Below are 19,937 nucleotides of genomic sequence, written 5' to 3' on the forward strand. Positions count from 1 at the left end.
CCTTCACAGCGGACACGGATTTCCGTAGCGTGCTCTTAATACAGCTGATAATAATACAAACTACCACAATTACGATGATGACCGTTAGCAAAGACTGAGGGAGGCTACTTAGCCTCCCCAACAGGGAAATCCCAAACGCACTGAAAACTTTCCCCAGGCACTTAGTCCCTAGCGCAGTGGGCATTTCTCTGGTGTCTTTGGCCATTCTCTTCACCTCGTTCATCTGTTCTCGTAGTGGCACTGAAACGTGTGCCATGTGGACGCAACTGTCACCTCCCGATAGCTTCAGCTTCCCGCATACGCCTTTCTCCCTCGGCAGGAGGAAGTCTAACACAGCTCAGATTTGAGCAGCCGTCTTGCTGGTTTCTTGCAGTCGATGCTTTAAGAGGCCTAGGCTATCATGTGCAGAGTTTGTTAGTGCCTCTAGCTGCAGGCTTGGGTCTAGGAGAGAGTGTTTCGGACTGGAGGGATCCCGATTCCAAAGATTGCGCGCGGTGGCGGTGCAGCTGGTGCAGGGGACAGGAGTGTTGGGGCGAGGACGATGCTCGGGGCGGGCGAGCGTGCGAGATGAGACGGTGAGCGGCAGCATCCCCGGGAGCTGCGCCGTGCCATGCTGATGGCACCGGGACTGCGCCCGTGCAGGCCCCAACGGGACTCCTAACGCCCCAGCGGCATCACTGGGACTGCCCGAAGGAAGGGGCTTATCCCCTACGACTGCCGGTGCCGGGGGCTGCTCTGACGGGACCTCAGCCCGCACCTTCTGCAAGACCCACCCGCAAAGCTGAGGCAGCTCCCCAGAGTCGCCGTTGGCTGCACTGGGCCCACGTTGCAGCAATAAAGAGGGACGAAGCTTCGGGGCACTTTCTGGCCAATGCCATGTCTTGTCATTATTCTTACTAGTTCCCCCTCTCCCAACCCCGCCTCCTTCCTGGTGTTGCAGCTGCCCACGGCGGAGCCCGAGAAGGGGAGGAGGGTCCCTGCCTGGCCTGCAGCTCCCTCCCTCGCCATTCTTGGTGTCGTTTGGGGACCTTTTGGTGCGGCAGTGAGGCAAAGGTGTGCTTCGGGGCTGCGCACAGTGGGCCCCGAGGAAGGGCGCGATTGTCTTGCGGGCCTTTGAGGGCCTTTGCAGCGAGCCCTGTCCCTGCTGGAGGGGACGCCGGTCGTGCTCAAGACGAAGGCCTTGCAGGCCCTGTTGGGGGGGGGTGTGCCCTCCCCGGCCCCCGAGCTCTGCCCTTGTCGCAGAGGCTCTGGGTGTCCGCCAGGAGCCGAGGGGGAGCCCTCGCCCTCCCCCTCTTCTTTATCTAGTGAGGCTCAGGGAAGCTGTAGCCCTCCATGTGGTACGGAACCCTTGTCCCAGGGGCTCTGTGCTGCTGTCCGTGTGGGGCCGTGTCTGTGAGTCCTGCAGGGCCCCGACTGTCGTGGCTCCCCCACCAAAGGGCCGCCCCCCCTGGGGAAGGGGACAGGGGAGTCCCCCACCACCATTGCCTGCTCTGCTGGCGGTGACTCGTCCCTGGGGGAGGCTCGGTGCCCTTTGGGGCTTGCTGGCTGTGATGTGGGGCTCAGCGGGGCTTTTGCACCCCTTGGGTGCCATTTCCCCATGGCCCCTGTGCTCCCTCCCCCTCCCACGCAGGCACAGAGCCGTTCTGGAGAAACAACTTTTAATGGAAAAAAACACAAGGCAACAGGTAAAATCAAAGCTACCCTACCCCACCCACCCTCCAACAGCCTCCCCGCCCTCCGCCCCTAAACACCACCCCCACTCCCCCGCCCTCCACCTCAGCCCCACGCTGCATCTAATCCCCGCCATGCCACCCCCTCTAATCCCGCCCTGCCACCCGCGTGCTGCCTGCCAGAGCCCTGCGCTTGCTGGCGGCCTTTGGCAAGGGGCTCTTCCCCCGCTTCTTGCCCCGTGCCCCTGCCATGGCAGGCTGGGGCCCTGGCAGCTCCCTCCCCGCATCCCCCCACGGCTCCTGCAGCTCCAGCCCGATGCTCTGGACAAACTCTTCCAGGCTCAGGGTGGCGTCGGCGGTCTCGGGGACGCTGTAGTCAGGGCTGAGCAGCTCCTCGGGCAGAGCGAGTGAGGCGAGGTCGCAGGGGGGGATGCCTGCGCTGGTGGCACCAGGGTCCCCAGGCGTGGGGCCGCTGCTGGGACCCTCCGGGCTGATCCCCGACTCGTCCATGGAGCAGCCAAAGAACCTGAGGGCCTCGTGGAGAGGCACCTCATCGGGCAGCGCAAGGTCAGCAGCCGGGTCTCCCAGAGGCTGGTTGTGGGGAGCAGCAGAGGGGCTGGTGTGGACGTGGGTGCCCAGGGGGATGTTGGTGCCCGGGTGTGCCCCCGCGGGGGTGCCGCTGACAGCGATGTTGGTGTGTGCTGGCTGCCCCTCGGCGTGCTCATAGGCGGGGATGGCCGTCGGCGAGATCGGGGAGGCTGTGGCCACCGCTCCAGCCTCTGCGCAGGTGCCACCGGGGTCCCCAGGCATGGGGCCGCTGCTGGGCCCTCCCTGGCTGAGCCCCTCCGCATCCAGGGAGCAACCAAGGAGCCTTAGGGCCTCTTCAAGAAGCTCCTTGTCAGAGACTCCAAGGCCAGCAGCTGGGTCCCCAAGACCTTGGTTGTGGGTGGCAGTCGAGGGGCTGGTGGGGACGTTGGTGCCTGGTGGCATGTTGCATGCCGAGGGTGCAGCCGTGCCTTCAGCGTGCTGGAGGCCAGAGCTGGACGGCGGCTGCACCGGGGAGGCTGGGGCCACCGCTCTCCTCTGCTCTTGGTAGGGGGCGTGGTGTTGGGGTTGGCCGTGGGGGGTGCGTGGGGCTGCCCAGGCCAGGCAGGTCGCGCAGCCCCCGGGGCCCCAGAGGCCAGCACCCGGCAGAGAAGTGGCACCGTGGGCGAGCGTGGCGGTGGCCCGTGGAAGCAGGCTGGTGGTTGTGCGCTGCATGTGGAACGCCCGCGGGTCGAAGAAGCAGCCCCGTGGAGGCCTCTGCAGCCCTGTGGGGGTGAGTGGGAGCCGTGTTGGTCCACGGGGACCCTGCAGGGGCACCTGCTGAGCCAGCCCCCATTGCCTGTAGCCCCCGTCTCTGCACCAGGTACGTTAGGAGCTTGTGGCCGGGGCGCTCCCCGCCTCTGGGGTGATCTGCTGTGCCGGCAAGGTGGGCTTGGAAACTGGGGAGGAGGTTCAGTTTGAGAGGGTGAAATGGGAGGGATGTCCCCAAGCCTTTGGGGAATTCTCTGGAAATTGGATGCGGTGGGCTCCCGTCAGCCAGGGGAGGGCAGCGATGCTCACTCAGGCTTGCTGAAGGCCTGTGCCATATCTGCCGGGGGGCTGGGGATGGTGGTGGGGGGGCTGAAGGTGCCCGTGGGTCGGGGATGCTGAAGGTGTTGGGGTGGCCGAGCAGAGAGGGGTGCCGTACCTGCTGGTGGTGCCTGTGGGGCGTGGGTTGCCACCGCCGGTGGGGGTGCCCAGGCTGCGGGGAAGGGCTGCTCCTGCGCGGGCAGTGGGCACAGGTTGGCTGAGCCTGAAAGAGAGACAGGAGCGATGGCCGGTGGTGAGCTCCGCTCTTGCCCCCAGGAGCGGTCCCCGGGCTGCAGGGCTGGGCTCGTTGCCTACCTGGTGGGGAGAAGGTTTCGGGGAGTACAAAAGTGTGGAGGAGCCGGGGTGCCGGGGCGGCACGGGAGCCGCGCGGTGGGAGCCCCAGTGGTGGCCGCGCCATGGTTCGTTGTGGTTGTTGGCCTCTAAGGAGACTCTGGGGTCTCCCGGGACAGAACGTGTCGGCTGTCCGTGTTCCGCCATGCCCCTAGAGCCTCCCCAGCTCCTCCTGGGGAGGGAAAGGGTTAAGGGGGGCTGGGGTGCCCCCGATGTGTTGCGGGTTCATCAGCTGTCAGCGGCGGTGGGTACAAGTGGCTGTTTCTGGAAGCCTTTGGTCCCTTTGCGGAGCTGGGCTCTCCTTGGGATTCGCGGTCCCCGGTGGAACGAGTCCCACGCCCGGAGTGCTGGGATGGCGGGTAGGGGCTCTTCAGGAGGGGTGGGCAGGGCAGGCGAGGTGGCGGTGCCGACGTGGATGGTGGAAAGGGAGGGGTTTGATGGTGCAGCCCTTGCAGTCAGCGGTGCTGTGGTCGGGAGGCTGCGGGGGAGGACCAGGCGGGTGGCAGCCAAGGCAGCTGTTGGAGTGGCTGTGTGCTGCCGATGGCCCAGCCGGCATGCCGGCAGCGGGGAGTTAGCCTATAGGTGATTAGGAGGAATCTGTGGCCTGGGAGCCAGGCTTCCACTTGCCAGGCATCAGCCGGGAATGCCATCCTGCTGTGAGGAGCAGGCCTGGAAAAATCCTGGACTTTGCTGGGGAGAAGTCGTTTTCACACAGCCTCAGGGATCCCCCCGGGAAAGAGGCCCTCCTCGACTTGCTGGTTGTGAATGGAGGAGGGCTGCTGGGAGAAGGGATGGTCTTGGCCGCAGTGATGGTGAAGCGGTTGAGTTGCAAACGGTCCGTGTAATGAGAAAGAAGGAGAGCAGAGTTGCTCCCCTGGCTTTTGAGAGAGCAAACGTCAAGCTCACCTCGCAACCACAGTCATGATCCAACTGGTTTCTTTGGAGCGGTGGTACAGTCACCTCTTGCTCCCAAGAGTTTAAAGGGGGCAAAGCGTCGGTGAGTTTAATACCCAGCGTGGATCATCATTCTTCAAGTGTCTTTCAGCTGTTATCGTTCACAATCAGTCAACAGTCGACCTACCACGAACTATCAACCCTGCAGCAATCTTCAACATTCGAAGGGTGACTAACAGTAGCAACGAGCAAACATACGAACATCATCCTGGGGTTGTGTTGGGACATCCATCTCCCATAGGGATAGGGTTTGAAGGGGGAATGTCAAGTGCCTGGGTGCAGACTGGGGGCGTGGCCATTTCACACATGGCATTTAGGGCAGCGTTAGCCTCAGGGACAGCTTTTAAGGGAGCGACTCCTTCACAGCGGACACGGATTTCCGTAGCGTGCTCTTAATACAGCTGATAATAATACAAACTACCACAATTACGATGATGACCGTTAGCAAAGACTGAGGGAGGCTACTTAGCCTCCCCAACAGGGAAATCCCAAACGCACTGAAAACTTTCCCCAGGCACTTAGTCCCTAGCGCAGTGGGCATTTCTCTGGTGTCTTTGGCCATTCTCTTCACCTCGTTCATCTGTTCTCGTAGTGGCACTGAAACGTGTGCCATGTGGACGCAACTGTCACCTCCCGATAGCTTCAGCTTCCCGCATACGCCTTTCTCCCTCGGCAGGAGGAAGTCTAACACAGCTCAGATTTGAGCAGTCGTCTTGCTGGTTTCTTGCAGTCGATGCTTTAAGAGGCCTAGGCTATCATGTGCAGAGTTTGTTAGTGCCTCTAGCTGCAGGCTTGGGTCTAGGAGAGAGTGTTTCGGACTGGAGGGATCCCGATTCCAAAGATTGCGCGCGGTGGCGGTGCAGCTGGTGCAGGGGACAGGAGTGTTGGGGCGAGGACGATGCTCGGGGCGGGCGAGCGTGCGAGATGAGACGGTGAGCGGCAGCATCCCCGGGAGCTGCGCCGTGCCATGCTGATGGCACCGGGACTGCGCCCGTGCAGGCCCCAACGGGACTCCTAACGCCCCAGCGGCATCACTGGGACTGCCCGAAGGAAGGGGCTTATCCCCTACGACTGCCGGTGCCGGGGGCTGCTCTGACGGGACCTCAGCCCGCACCTTCTGCAAGACCCACCCGCAAAGCTGAGGCGGCTCCCCAGAGTCGCCGTTGGCTGCACTGGGCCCACGTTGCAGCAATAAAGAGGGACGAAGCTTCGGGGCACTTTCTGGCCAATGCCATGTCTTGTCATTATTCTTACTGGTTCCCCCTCTCCCAACCCCGCCTCCTTCCTGGTGTTGCAGCTGCCCACGGCGGAGCCCGAGAAGGGGAGGAGGGTCCCTGCCTGGCCTGCAGCTCCCTCCCTCGCCATTCTTGGTGTCGTTTGGGGACCTTTTGGTGCGGCAGTGAGGCAAAGGTGTGCTTCGGGGCTGCGCACAGTGGGCCCCGAGGAAGGGCGCGATTGTCTTGCGGGCCTTTGAGGGCCTTTGCAGCGAGCCCTGTCCCTGCTGGAGGGGACGCCGGTCGTGCTCAAGACGAAGGCCTTGCAGGCCCTGTTGGGGGGGGGTGTGCCCTCCCCGGCCCCCGAGCTCTGCCCTTGTCGCAGAGGCTCTGGGTGTCCGCCAGGAGCCGAGGGGGAGCCCTCGCCCTCCCCCTCTTCTTTATCTAGTGAGGCTCAGGGAAGCTGTAGCCCTCCATGTGGTACGGAACCCTTGTCCCAGGGGCTCTGTGCTGCTTTCCGTGTGGGGCCGTGTCTGTGAGTCCTGCAGGGCCCCGACTGTCGTGGCTCCCCCACCAAAGGGCCGCCCCCCCTGGGGAAGGGGACAGGGGAGTCCCCCACCACCATTGCCTGCTCTGCTGGCGGTGACTCGTCCCTGGGGGAGGCTCGGTGCCCTTTGGGGCTTGCTGGCTGTGATGTGGGGCTCAGCGGGGCTTTTGCACCCCTTGGGTGCCATTTCCCCATGGCCCCTGTGCTCCCTCCCCCTCCCACGCAGGCACAGAGCCGTTCTGGAGAAACAACTTTTAATGGAAAAAAACACAAGGCAACAGGTAAAATCAAAGCTACCCTACCCCACCCACCCTCCAACAGCCTCCCCGCCCTCCGCCCCTAAACACCACCCCCACTCCCCCGCCCTCCACCTCAGCCCCACGCTGCATCTAATCCCCGCCATGCCACCCCCTCTAATCCCGCCCTGCCACCCGCGTGCTGCCTGCCAGAGCCCTGCGCTTGCTGGCGGCCTTTGGCAAGGGGCTCTTCCCCCGCTTCTTGCCCCGTGCCCCTGCCATGGCAGGCTGGGGCCCTGGCAGCTCCCTCCCCGCATCCCCCCACGGCTCCTGCAGCTCCAGCCCGATGCTCTGGACAAACTCTTCCAGGCTCAGGGTGGCGTCGGCGGTCTCGGGGACGCTGTAGTCAGGGCTGAGCAGCTCCTCGGGCAGAGCGAGTGAGGCGAGGTCGCAGGGGGGGATGCCTGCGCTGGTGGCACCAGGGTCCCCGGGCGTGGGGCCGCTGCTGGGACCCTCCGGGCTGATCCCCGACTCGTCCACGGAGCAGCCAAAGAACCTGAGGGCCTCGTGGAGAGGCACCTCATCGGGCAGCGCAAGGTCAGCAGCCGGGTCTCCCAGAGGCTGGTTGTGGGGAGCAGCAGAGGGGCTGGTGTGGACGTGGGTGCCCAGGGGGATGTTGGTGCCCGGGTGTGCCCCCGCGGGGGTGCCGCTGACAGCGATGTTGGTGTGTGCTGGCTGCCCCTCGGCGTGCTCATAGGCGGGGATGGCCGTCGGCGAGATCGGGGAGGCTGTGGCCACCGCTCCAGCCTCTGCGCAGGTGCCACCGGGGTCCCCAGGCATGGGGCCGCTGCTGGGCCCTCCCTGGCTGAGCCCCTCCGCATCCAGGGAGCAACCAAGGAGCCTTAGGGCCTCTTCAAGAAGCTCCTTGTCAGAGACTCCAAGGCCAGCAGCTGGGTCCCCAAGACCTTGGTTGTGGGTGGCAGTCGAGGGGCTGGTGGGGACGTTGGTGCCTGGTGGCATGTTGCATGCCGAGGGTGCAGCCGTGCCTTCAGCGTGCTGGAGGCCAGAGCTGGACGGCGGCTGCACCGGGGAGGCTGGGGCCACCGCTCTCCTCTGCTCTTGGTAGGGGGCGTGGTGTTGGGGTTGGCCGTGGGGGGTGCGTGGGGCTGCCCAGGCCAGGCAGGTCGCGCAGCCCCCGGGGCCCCAGAGGCCAGCACCCGGCAGAGAAGCGGCACCGTGGGCGAGCGTGGCGGTGGCCCGTGGAAGCAGGCTGGTGGTTGTGCGCTGCATGTGGAACGCCCGCGGGTCGAAGAAGCAGCCCCGTGGAGGCCTCTGCAGCCCTGTGGGGGTGAGTGGGAGCCGTGTTGGTCCACGGGGACCCTGCAGGGGCACCTGCTGAGCCAGCCCCCATTGCCTGTAGCCCCCGTCTCTGCACCAGGTACGTTAGGAGCTTGTGGCCGGGGCGCTCCCCGCCTCTGGGGTGATCTGCTGTGCCGGCAAGGTGGGCTTGGAAACTGGGGAGGAGGTTCAGTTTGAGAGGGTGAAATGGGAGGGATGTCCCCAAGCCTTTGGGGAATTCTCTGGAAATTGGATGCGGTGGGCTCCCGTCAGCCAGGGGAGGGCAGCGATGCTCACTCAGGCTTGCTGAAGGCCTGTGCCATATCTGCCGGGGGGCTGGGGATGGTGGTGGGGGGGGCTGAAGGTGCCCGTGGGTCGGGGATGCTGAAGGTGTTGGGGTGGCCGAGCAGAGAGGGGTGCCGTACCTGCTGGTGGTGCCTGTGGGGCGTGGGTTGCCACCGCCGGTGGGGGTGCCCAGGCTGCGGGGAAGGGCTGCTCCTGCGCGGGCAGTGGGCACAGGTTGGCTGAGCCTGAAAGAGAGACAGGAGCGATGGCCGGTGGTGAGCTCCGCTCTTGCCCCCAGGAGCGGTCCCCGGGCTGCAGGGCTGGGCTCGTTGCCTACCTGGTGGGGAGAAGGTTTCGGGGAGTACAAAAGTGTGGAGGAGCCGGGGTGCCGGGGCGGCACGGGAGCCGCGCGGTGGGAGCCCCAGTGGTGGCCGCGCCATGGTTCGTTGTGGTTGTTGGCCTCTAAGGAGACTCTGGGGTCTCCCGGGACAGAACGTGTCGGCTGTCCGTGTTCCGCCATGCCCCTAGAGCCTCCCCAGCTCCTCCTGGGGAGGGAAAGGGTTAAGGGGGGCTGGGGTGCCCCCGATGTGTTGCGGGTTCATCAGCTGTCAGCGGCGGTGGGTACAAGTGGCTGTTTCTGGAAGCCTTTGGTCCCTTTGCGGAGCTGGGCTCTCCTTGGGATTCGCGGTCCCCGGTGGAACGAGCCCCACGCCTGGAGTGCTGGGATGGCGGGTAGGGGCTCTTCAGGAGGGGTGGGCAGGGCAGGCGAGGTGGCGGTGCCGACGTGGATGGTGGAAAGGGAGGGGTTTGATGGTGCAGCCCTTGCAGTCAGCGGTGCTGTGGTCGGGAGGCTGCGGGGGAGGACCAGGCGGGTGGCAGCCAAGGCAGCTGTTGGAGTGGCTGTGTGCTGCCGATGGCCCAGCCGGCATGCCGGCAGCGGGGAGTTAGCCTATAGGTGATTAGGAGGAATCTGTGGCCTGGGAGCCAGGCTTCCACTTGCCAGGCATCAGCCGGGAATGCCATCCTGCTGTGAGGAGCAGGCCTGGAAAAATCCTGGACTTTGCTGGGGAGAAGTCGTTTTCACACAGCCTCAGGGATCCCCCCGGGAAAGAGGCCCTCCTCGACTTGCTGGTTGTGAATGGAGGAGGGCTGCTGGGAGAAGGGATGGTCTTGGCCGCAGTGATGGTGAAGCGGTTGAGTTGCAAACGGTCCGTGTAATGAGAAAGAAGGAGAGCAGAGTTGCTCCCCTGGCTTTTGAGAGAGCAAACGTCAAGCTCACCTCGCAACCACAGTCATGATCCAACTGGTTTCTTTGGAGCGGTGGTACAGTCACCTCTTGCTCCCAAGAGTTTAAAGGGGGCAAAGCGTCGGTGAGTTTAATACCCAGCGTGGATCATCATTCTTCAAGTGTCTTTCAGCTGTTATCGTTCACAATCAGTCAACAGTCGACCTACCACGAACTATCAACCCTGCAGCAATCTTCAACATTCGAAGGGTGACTAACAGTAGCAACGAGCAAACATACGAACATCATCCTGGGGTTGTGTTGGGACATCCATCTCCCATAGGGATAGGGTTTGAAGGGGGAATGTCAAGTGCCTGGGTGCAGACTGGGGGCGTGGCCATTTCACACATGGCATTTAGGGCAGCGTTAGCCTCAGGGACAGCTTTTAAGGGAGCGACTCCTTCACAGCGGACACGGATTTCCGTAGCGTGCTCTTAATACAGCTGATAATAATACAAACTACCACAATTACGATGATGACCGTTAGCAAAGACTGAGGGAGGCTACTTAGCCTCCCCAACAGGGAAATCCCAAACGCACTGAAAACTTTCCCCAGGCACTTAGTCCCTAGCGCAGTGGGCATTTCTCTGGTGTCTTTGGCCATTCTCTTCACCTCGTTCATCTGTTCTCGTAGTGGCACTGAAACGTGTGCCATGTGGACGCAACTGTCACCTCCCGATAGCTTCAGCTTCCCGCATACGCCTTTCTCCCTCGGCAGGAGGAAGTCTAACACAGCTCAGATTTGAGCAGTCGTCTTGCTGGTTTCTTGCAGTCGATGCTTTAAGAGGCCTAGGCTATCATGTGCAGAGTTTGTTAGTGCCTCTAGCTGCAGGCTTGGGTCTAGGAGAGAGTGTTTCGGACTGGAGGGATCCCGATTCCAAAGATTGCGCGCGGTGGCGGTGCAGCTGGTGCAGGGGACAGGAGTGTTGGGGCGAGGACGATGCTCGGGGCGGGCGAGCGTGCGAGATGAGACGGTGAGCGGCAGCATCCCCGGGAGCTGCGCCGTGCCATGCTGATGGCACCGGGACTGCGCCCGTGCAGGCCCCAACGGGACTCCTAACGCCCCAGCGGCATCACTGGGACTGCCCGAAGGAAGGGGCTTATCCCCTACGACTGCCGGTGCCGGGGGCTGCTCTGACGGGACCTCAGCCCGCACCTTCTGCAAGACCCACCCGCAAAGCTGAGGCGGCTCCCCAGAGTCGCCGTTGGCTGCACTGGGCCCACGTTGCAGCAATAAAGAGGGACGAAGCTTCGGGGCACTTTCTGGCCAATGCCATGTCTTGTCATTATTCTTACTGGTTCCCCCTCTCCCAACCCCGCCTCCTTCCTGGTGTTGCAGCTGCCCACGGCGGAGCCCGAGAAGGGGAGGAGGGTCCCTGCCTGGCCTGCAGCTCCCTCCCTCGCCATTCTTGGTGTCGTTTGGGGACCTTTTGGTGCGGCAGTGAGGCAAAGGTGTGCTTCGGGGCTGCGCACAGTGGGCCCCGAGGAAGGGCGCGATTGTCTTGCGGGCCTTTGAGGGCCTTTGCAGCGAGCCCTGTCCCTGCTGGAGGGGACGCCGGTCGTGCTCAAGACGAAGGCCTTGCAGGCCCTGTTGGGGGGGGGTGTGCCCTCCCCGGCCCCCGAGCTCTGCCCTTGTCGCAGAGGCTCTGGGTGTCCGCCAGGAGCCGAGGGGGAGCCCTCGCCCTCCCCCTCTTCTTTATCTAGTGAGGCTCAGGGAAGCTGTAGCCCTCCATGTGGTACGGAACCCTTGTCCCAGGGGCTCTGTGCTGCTTTCCGTGTGGGGCCGTGTCTGTGAGTCCTGCAGGGCCCCGACTGTCGTGGCTCCCCCACCAAAGGGCCGCCCCCCCTGGGGAAGGGGACAGGGGAGTCCCCCACCACCATTGCCTGCTCTGCTGGCGGTGACTCGTCCCTGGGGGAGGCTCGGTGCCCTTTGGGGCTTGCTGGCTGTGATGTGGGGCTCAGCGGGGCTTTTGCACCCCTTGGGTGCCATTTCCCCATGGCCCCTGTGCTCCCTCCCCCTCCCACGCAGGCACAGAGCCGTTCTGGAGAAACAACTTTTAATGGAAAAAAACACAAGGCAACAGGTAAAATCAAAGCTACCCTACCCCACCCACCCTCCAACAGCCTCCCCGCCCTCCGCCCCTAAACACCACCCCCACTCCCCCGCCCTCCACCTCAGCCCCACGCTGCATCTAATCCCCGCCATGCCACCCCCTCTAATCCCGCCCTGCCACCCGCGTGCTGCCTGCCAGAGCCCTGCGCTTGCTGGCGGCCTTTGGCAAGGGGCTCTTCCCCCGCTTCTTGCCCCGTGCCCCTGCCATGGCAGGCTGGGGCCCTGGCAGCTCCCTCCCCGCATCCCCCCACGGCTCCTGCAGCTCCAGCCCGATGCTCTGGACAAACTCTTCCAGGCTCAGGGTGGCGTCGGCGGTCTCGGGGACGCTGTAGTCAGGGCTGAGCAGCTCCTCGGGCAGAGCGAGTGAGGCGAGGTCGCAGGGGGGGATGCCTGCGCTGGTGGCACCCGGGTCCCCAGGCGTGGGGCCGCTGCTGGGACCCTCCGGGCTGATCCCCGACTCGTCCACGGAGCAGCCAAAGAACCTGAGGGCCTCGTGGAGAGGCACCTCATCGGGCAGCGCAAGGTCAGCAGCCGGGTCTCCCAGAGGCTGGTTGTGGGGAGCAGCAGAGGGGCTGGTGTGGACGTGGGTGCCCAGGGGGATGTTGGTGCCCGGGTGTGCCCCCGCGGGGGTGCCGCTGACAGCGATGTTGGTGTGTGCTGGCTGCCCCTCGGCGTGCTCATAGGCGGGGATGGCCGTCGGCGAGATCGGGGAGGCTGTGGCCACCGCTCCAGCCTCTGCGCAGGTGCCACCGGGGTCCCCAGGCATGGGGCCGCTGCTGGGCCCTCCCTGGCTGAGCCCCTCCGCATCCAGGGAGCAACCAAGGAGCCTTAGGGCCTCTTCAAGAAGCTCCTTGTCAGAGACTCCAAGGCCAGCAGCTGGGTCCCCAAGACCTTGGTTGTGGGTGGCAGTCGAGGGGCTGGTGGGGACGTTGGTGCCTGGTGGCATGTTGCATGCCGAGGGTGCAGCCGTGCCTTCAGCGTGCTGGAGGCCAGAGCTGGACGGCGGCTGCACCGGGGAGGCTGGGGCCACCGCTCTCCTCTGCTCTTGGTAGGGGGCGTGGTGTTGGGGTTGGCCGTGGGGGGTGCGTGGGGCTGCCCAGGCCAGGCAGGTCGCGCAGCCCCCGGGGCCCCAGAGGCCAGCACCCGGCAGAGAAGCGGCACCGTGGGCGAGCGTGGCGGTGGCCCGTGGAAGCAGGCTGGTGGTTGTGCGCTGCATGTGGAACGCCCGCGGGTCGAAGAAGCAGCCCCGTGGAGGCCTCTGCAGCCCTGTGGGGGTGAGTGGGAGCCGTGTTGGTCCACGGGGACCCTGCAGGGGCACCTGCTGAGCCAGCCCCCATTGCCTGTAGCCCCCGTCTCTGCACCAGGTACGTTAGGAGCTTGTGGCCGGGGCGCTCCCCGCCTCTGGGGTGATCTGCTGTGCCGGCAAGGTGGGCTTGGAAACTGGGGAGGAGGTTCAGTTTGAGAGGGTGAAATGGGAGGGATGTCCCCAAGCCTTTGGGGAATTCTCTGGAAATTGGATGCGGTGGGCTCCCGTCAGCCAGGGGAGGGCAGCGATGCTCACTCAGGCTTGCTGAAGGCCTGTGCCATATCTGCCGGGGGGCTGGGGATGGTGGTGGGGGGGCTGAAGGTGCCCGTGGGTCGGGGATGCTGAAGGTGTTGGGGTGGCCGAGCAGAGAGGGGTGCCGTACCTGCTGGTGGTGCCTGTGGGGCGTGGGTTGCCACCGCCGGTGGGGGTGCCCAGGCTGCGGGGAAGGGCTGCTCCTGCGCGGGCAGTGGGCACAGGTTGGCTGAGCCTGAAAGAGAGACAGGAGCGATGGCCGGTGGTGAGCTCCGCTCTTGCCCCCAGGAGTGGTCCCCAGGCTGCAGGGCTGGGCTCGTTGCCTACCTGGTGGGGAGAAGGTTTCGGGGAGTACAAAAGTGTGGAGGAGCCGGGGTGCCGGGGCGGCACGGGAGCCGCGCGGTGGGAGCCCCAGTGGTGGCCGCGCCATGGTTCGTTGTGGTTGTTGGCCTCTAAGGAGACTCTGGGGTCTCCCGGGACAGAACATGTCGGCTGTCCGTGTTCCGCCATGCCCCTAGAGCCTCCCCAGCTCCTCCTGGGGAGGGAAAGGGTTAAGGGGGGCTGGGGTGCCCCCGATGTGTTGCGGGTTCATCAGCTGTCAGCGGCGGTGGGTACAAGTGGCTGTTTCTGGAAGCCTTTGGTCCCTTTGCGGAGCTGGGCTCTCCTTGGGATTCGCGGTCCCCGGTGGAACGAGTCCCACGCCTGGAGTGCTGGGATGGCGGGTAGGGGCTCTTCAGGAGGGGTGGGCAGGGCAGGCGAGGTGGCGGTGCCGACGTGGATGGTGGAAAGGGAGGGGTTTGATGGTGCAGCCCTTGCAGTCAGCGGTGCTGTGGTCGGGAGGCTGCGGGGGAGGACCAGGCGGGTGGCAGCCAAGGCAGCTGTTGGAGTGGCTGTGTGCTGCCGATGGCCCAGCCGGCATGCCGGCAGCGGGGAGTTAGCCTATAGGTGATTAGGAGGAATCTGTGGCCTGGGAGCCAGGCTTCCACTTGCCAGGCATCAGCCGGGAATGCCATCCTGCTGTGAGGAGCAGGCCTGGAAAAATCCTGGACTTTGCTGGGGAGAAGTCGTTTTCACACAGCCTCAGGGATCCCCCCGGGAAAGAGGCCCTCCTCGACTTGCTGGTTGTGAATGGAGGAGGGCTGGTGGGAGAAGGGATGGTCTTGGCCACAGTGATGGTGAAGCGGTTGAGTTGCAAACGGTCCGTGTAATGAGAAAGAAGGAGAGCAGAGTTGCTCCCCTGGCTTTTGAGAGAGCAAACGTCAAGCTCACCTCGCAACCACAGTCATGATCCAACTGGTTTCTTTGGAGCGGTGGTACAGTCACCTCTTGCTCCCAAGAGTTTAAAGGGGGCAAAGCGTCGGTGAGTTTAATACCCAGCGTGGATCATCATTCTTCAAGTGTCTTTCAGCTGTTATCGTTCGCAATCAGTCAACAGTCGACCTACCACGAACTATCAACCCTGCAGCAATCTTCAACATTCGAATGGTGACTAACAGTAGCAACGAGCAAACATACGAACATCATCCTGGGGTTGTGTTGGGACATCCATCTCCCATAGGGATAGGGTTTGAAGGGGGAATGTCAAGTGCGTGGGTGCAGACTGGGGGCGTGGCCATTTCACACATGGCATTTAGGGCAGCGTTAGCCTCAGGGACAGCTTTTAAGGGAGCGACTCCTTCACAGCGGACACGGATTTCCGTAGCGTGCTCTTAATACAGCTGATAATAATACAAACTACCACAATTACGATGATGACCGTTAGCAAAGACTGAGGGAGGCTACTTAGCCTCCCCAACAGGGAAATCCCAAACGCACTGAAAACTTTCCCCAGGCACTTAGTCCCTAGCGCAGTGGGCATTTCTCTGGTGTCTTTGGCCATTCTCTTCACCTCATTCATCTGTTCTCGTAGTGGCACTGAAACGTGTGCCATGTGGACGCAACTGTCACCTCCCGATAGCTTCAGCTTCCCGCATACGCCTTTCTCCCTCGGCAGGAGGAAGTCTAACACAGCTCAGATTTGAGCAGTCGTCTTGCTGGTTTCTTGCAGTCGATGCTTTAAGAGGCCTAGGCTATCATGTGCAGAGTTTGTTAGTGCCTCTAGCTGCAGGCTTGGGTCTAGGAGAGAGTGTTTCGGACTGGAGGGATCCCGATTCCAAAGATTGCGCGCGGTGGCGGTGCAGCTGGTGCAGGGGACAGGAGTGTTGGGGCGAGGACGATGCTCGGGGCGGGCGAGCGTGCGAGATGAGACGGTGAGCGGCAGCATCCCCGGGAGCTGCGCCGTGCCATGCTGATGGCACCGGGACTGCGCCCGTGCAGGCCCCAACGGGACTCCTAACGCCCCAGCGGCATCACTGGGACTGCCCGAAGGAAGGGGCTTATCCCCTACGACTGCCGGTGCCGGGGGCTGCTCTGACGGGACCTCAGCCCGCACCTTCTGCAAGACCCACCCGCAAAGCTGAGGCGGCTCCCCAAAGTCGCCGTTGGCTGCACTGGGCCCACGTTGCAGCAATAAAGAGGGACGAAGCTTCGGGGCACTTTCTGGCCAATGCCATGTCTTGTCATTATTCTTACTGGTTCCCCCTCTCCCAACCCCGCCTCCTTCCTGGTGTTGCAGCTGCCCACGGCGGAGCCCGAGAAGGGGAGGAGGGTCCCTGCCTGGCCTGCAGCTCCCTCCCTCGCCATTCTTGGTGTCGTTTGGGGACCTTTTGGTGCGGCAGTGAGGCAAAGGTGTGCTTCGGGGCTGCGCACAGTGGGCCCCGAGGAAGGGCGCGATTGTCTTGCGGGCCTTTGAGGGCCTTTGCAGCGAGCCCTGTCCCTGCTGGAGGGGACGCCGGTCGTGCTCAAGACGAAGGCCTTGCAGGCCCTGTTGGGGGGGGGTGTGCCCTCCCCGGCCCCCGAGCTCTGCCCTTGTCGCAGAGGCTCTGGGTGTCCGCCAGGAGCCGAGGGGGAGCCCTCGCCCTCCCCCTCTTCTTTATCTAGTGAGGCTCAGGGAAGCTGTAGCCCTCCATGTGGTACGGAACCCTTGTCCCAGGGGCTCTGTGCTGCTTTCCGTGTGGGGCCGTGTCTGTGAGTCCTACAGGGCCCCGACTGTCGTGGCTCCCCCACCAAAGGGCCGCCCCCCATGGGGAAGGGGACAGGGGAGTCCCCCACCACCATTGCCTGCTCTGCTGGCAGTGACTCGTCCCTGGGGGAGGCTCGGTGCCCTTTGGGGCTTGCTGGCTGTGATGTGGGGCTCAGCGGGGCTTTTGCACCCCTTGGGTGCCATTTCCCCATGGCCCCTGTGCTCCCTCCCCCTCCCACGCAGGCACAGAGCCGTTCTGGAGAAACAACTTTTAATGGAAAAAAACACAAGGCAACAAGTAAAATCAAAGCTACCCTACCCCACCCACCCTCCAACAGCCTCCCCGCCCTCCGCCCCTAAACACCACCCCCACTCCCCCGCCCTCCACCTCAGCCCCACGCTGCATCTAATCCCCGCCATGCCACCCCCTCTAATCCCGCCCTGCCACCCGCGTGCTGCCTGCCAGAGCCCTGCGCTTGCTGGCGGCCTTTGGCAAGGGGCTCTTCCCCCGCTTCTTGCCCCGTGCCCCTGCCATGGCAGGCTGGGGCCCTGGCAGCTCCCTCCCCGCATCCCCCCACGGCTCCTGCAGCTCCAGCCCGATGCTCTGGACAAACTCTTCCAGGCTCAGGGTGGCGTCGGCGGTCTCGGGGACGCTGTAGTCAGGGCTGAGCAGCTCCTCGGGCAGAGCGAGTGAGGCGAGGTCGCAGGGGGGGATGCCTGCGCTGGTGGCACCAGGGTCCCCAGGCGTGGGGCCGCTGCTGGGACCCTCCGGGCTGATCCCCGACTCGTCCATGGAGCAGCCAAAGAACCTGAGGGCCTCGTGGAGAGGCACCTCATCGGGCAGCGCAAGGTCAGCGGCCGGGTCTCCCAGCGGCTGGTTGTGGGGAGCAGCAGAGGGGCTGGTGTGGACGTGGGTGCCCAGGGGGATGTTGGTGCCCGGGTGTGCCCCCGCGGGGGTGCCGCTGACAGCGATGTTGGTGTGTGCTGGCTGCCCCTCGGCGTGCTCATAGGCGGGGATGGCCGTCGGCGAGATCGGGGAGGCTGTGGCCACCGCTCCAGCCTCTGCGCAGGTGCCACCGGGGTCCCCAGGCATGGGGCCGCTGCTGGGCCCTCCCTGGCTGAGCCCCTCCGCATCCAGGGAGCAACCAAGGAGCCTTAGGGCCTCTTCAAGAAGCTCCTTGTCAGAGACTCCAAGGCCAGCAGCTGGGTCCCCAAGACCTTGGTTGTGGGTGGCAGCAGAGGGGCTGGTGGGGACGTTGGTGCCTGGTGGCATGTTGCATGCCGAGGGTGCAGCCGTGCCTTCAGCGTGCTGGAGGCCAGAGCTGGACGGCGGCTGCACCGGGGAGGCTGGGGCCACCGCTCTCCTCTGCTCTTGGTAGGGGGCGTGGTGTTGGGGTTGGCCGTGGGGGGTGCGTGGGGCTGCCCAGGCCAGGCAGGTCGCGCAGCCCCCGGGGCCCCAGAGGCCAGCACCCGGCAGAGAAGCGGCACCGTGGGCGAGCGTGGCGGTGGCCCGTGGAAGCAGGCTGGTGGTTGTGCGCTGCATGTGGAACGCCCGCGGGTCGAAGAAGCAGCCCCGTGGAGGCCTCTGCAGCCCTGTGGGGGTGAGTGGGAGCCGTGTTGGTCCACGGGGACCCTGCAGGGGCACCTGCTGAGCCAGCCCCCATTGCCTGTAGCCCCCGTCTCTGCACCAGGTACGTTAGGAGCTTGTGGCCGGGGCGCTCCCCGCCTCCGGGGTGATCTGCTGTGCCGGCAAGGTGGGCTTGGAAACTGGGGAGGAGGTTCAGTTTGAGAGGGTGAAATGGGAGGGATGTCCCCAAGCCTTTGGGGAATTCTCTGGAAATTGGATGTGGTGGGCTCCCGTCAGCCAGGGGAGGGCAGCGATGCTCACTCAGGCTTGCTGAAGGCCTGTGCCATATCTGCCGGGGGGCTGGGGATGGTGGTGGGGGGGCTGAAGGTGCCCGTGGGTCGGGGATGCTGAAGGTGTTGGGGTGGCCGAGCAGAGAGGGGTGCCGTACCTGCTGGTGGTGCCTGTGGGGCGTGGGTTGCCACCGCCGGTGGGGGTGCCCAGGCTGCGGGGAAGGGCTGCTCCTGCGCGGGCAGTGGGCACAGGTTGGCTGAGCCTGAAAGAGAGACAGGAGCGATGGCCGGTGGTGAGCTCCGCTCTTGCCCCCAGGAGTGGTCCCCAGGCTGCAGGGCTGGGCTCGTTGCCTACCTGGTGGGGAGAAGGTTTCGGGGAGTACAAAAGTGTGGAGGAGCCGGGGTGCCGGGGCAGCACGGGAGCCGCGCGGTGGGAGCCCCAGTGGTGGCCGCGCCATGGTTCGTTGTGGTTGTTGGCCTCTAAGGAGACTCTGGGGTCTCCCGGGACAGAACGTGTCGGCTGTCCGTGTTCCGCCATGCCCCTAGAGCCTCCCCAGCTCCTCCTGGGGAGGGAAAGGGTTAAGGGGGGCTGGGGTGCCCCCGATGTGTTGCGGGTTCATCAGCTGTCAGCGGCGGTGGGTACAAGTGGCTGTTTCTGGAAGCCTTTGGTCCCTTTGCGGAGCTGGGCTCTCCTTGGGATTCGCGGTCCCCGGTGGAACGAGTCCCACGCCTGGAGTGCTGGGATGGCGGGTAGGGGCTCTTCAGGAGGGGTGGGCAGGGCAGGCGAGGTGGCGGTGCCGATGTGGATGGTGGAAAGGGAGGGGTTTGATGGTGCAGCCCTTGCAGTCAGCGGTGCTGTGGTCGGGAGGCTGCGGGGGAGGACCAGGCGGGTGGCAGCCAAGGCAGCTGTTGGAGTGGCTGTGTGCTGCCGATGGCCCAGCCGGCATGCCGGCAGCGGGGAGTTAGCCTATAGGTGATTAGGAGGAATCTGTGGCCTGGGAGCCAGGCTTCCACTTGCCAGGCATCAGCCGGGAATGCCATCCTGCTGTGAGGAGCAGGCCTGGAAAAATCCTGGACTTTGCTGGGGAGAAGTCGTTTTCACACAGCCTCAGGGATCCCCCCGGGAAAGAGGCCCTCCTCGACTTGCTGGTTGTGAATGGAGGAGGGCTGCTGGGAGAAGGGATGGTCTTGGCCGCAGTGATGGTGAAGCGGTTGAGTTGAAAACGGTCCGTGTAATGAGGAAGAAGGAGAGCAGAGTTGCTCCCCTGGCTTTTGAGAGAGCAAACGTCAAGCTCACCTCGCAACCACAGTCATGATCCAACTGGTTTCTTTGGAGCGGTGGTACAGTCACCTCTTGCTCCCAAGAGTTTAAAGGGGGCAAAGCGTCGGTGAGTTTAATACCCAGCGTGGATCATCATTCTTCAAGTGTCTTTCAGCTGTTATCGTTCGCAATCAGTCAACAGTCGACCTACCACGAACTATCAACCCTGCAGCAATCTTCAACATTCGAACGGTGACTAACAGTAGCAACGAGCAAACATACGAACATCATCCTGGGGTTGTGTTGGGACATCCATCTCCCATAGGGATAGGGTTTGAAGGGGGAATGTCAAGTGCCTGGGTGCAGACTGGGGGCGTGGCCATTTCACACATGGCATTTAGGGCAGCGTTAGCCTCAGGGACAGCTTTTAAGGGAGCGACTCCTTCACAGCGGACACGGATTTCCGTAGCGTGCTCTTAATACAGCTGATAATAATACAAACTACCACAATTACGATGATGACCGTTAGCAAAGACTGAGGGAGGCTACTTAGCCTCCCCAACAGGGAAATCCCAAACGCACTGAAAACTTTC

General features: G+C 63.8%; 4 protein-coding genes across 4 annotated transcripts; all 4 read right to left on the reverse strand.

Annotated features, from left to right (window-relative positions):
• Positions 1-1,817: 1,817 nt before the first annotated feature.
• Positions 1,818-3,702, reverse strand: LOC135316488 (proline-rich protein 22-like). Its single transcript, XM_064469946.1, has 3 exons — positions 3,600-3,702; positions 3,403-3,507; positions 1,818-2,980 (listed from the first exon to the last, which is right to left on the reverse strand). Exons 1-3 carry the CDS (start codon positions 3,700-3,702, stop codon positions 1,818-1,820), a joined length of 1,371 nt encoding a protein of 456 aa, XP_064326016.1.
• Positions 3,703-6,763: 3,061 nt separating this feature from the next.
• Positions 6,764-8,649, reverse strand: LOC135316489 (proline-rich protein 22-like). The gene is made up of 3 exons (XM_064469947.1): positions 8,547-8,649; positions 8,350-8,454; positions 6,764-7,926 (listed from the first exon to the last, which is right to left on the reverse strand). Exons 1-3 carry the CDS (start codon positions 8,647-8,649, stop codon positions 6,764-6,766), a joined length of 1,371 nt encoding a protein of 456 aa, XP_064326017.1.
• Positions 8,650-11,710: 3,061 nt separating this feature from the next.
• Positions 11,711-13,595, reverse strand: LOC135316490 (proline-rich protein 22-like). Its single transcript, XM_064469948.1, has 3 exons — positions 13,493-13,595; positions 13,296-13,400; positions 11,711-12,873 (listed from the first exon to the last, which is right to left on the reverse strand). The coding sequence occupies exons 1-3, from the start codon at positions 13,593-13,595 to the stop codon at positions 11,711-11,713; spliced, it is 1,371 nt and encodes a 456-aa protein (XP_064326018.1).
• A 3,061-nt stretch (positions 13,596-16,656) lies between these two features.
• LOC135316491 (proline-rich protein 22-like) lies at positions 16,657-18,541 on the reverse strand. Its single transcript, XM_064469950.1, has 3 exons — positions 18,439-18,541; positions 18,242-18,346; positions 16,657-17,819 (listed from the first exon to the last, which is right to left on the reverse strand). Exons 1-3 carry the CDS (start codon positions 18,539-18,541, stop codon positions 16,657-16,659), a joined length of 1,371 nt encoding a protein of 456 aa, XP_064326020.1.
• Between the last annotated feature and the right edge of the window lie 1,396 nt (positions 18,542-19,937).

This window comes from Phalacrocorax carbo, chromosome 19 (genome assembly GCF_963921805.1).
Source record: "Phalacrocorax carbo chromosome 19, bPhaCar2.1, whole genome shotgun sequence".
Lineage (NCBI taxonomy): Eukaryota > Metazoa > Chordata > Aves > Suliformes > Phalacrocoracidae > Phalacrocorax > Phalacrocorax carbo.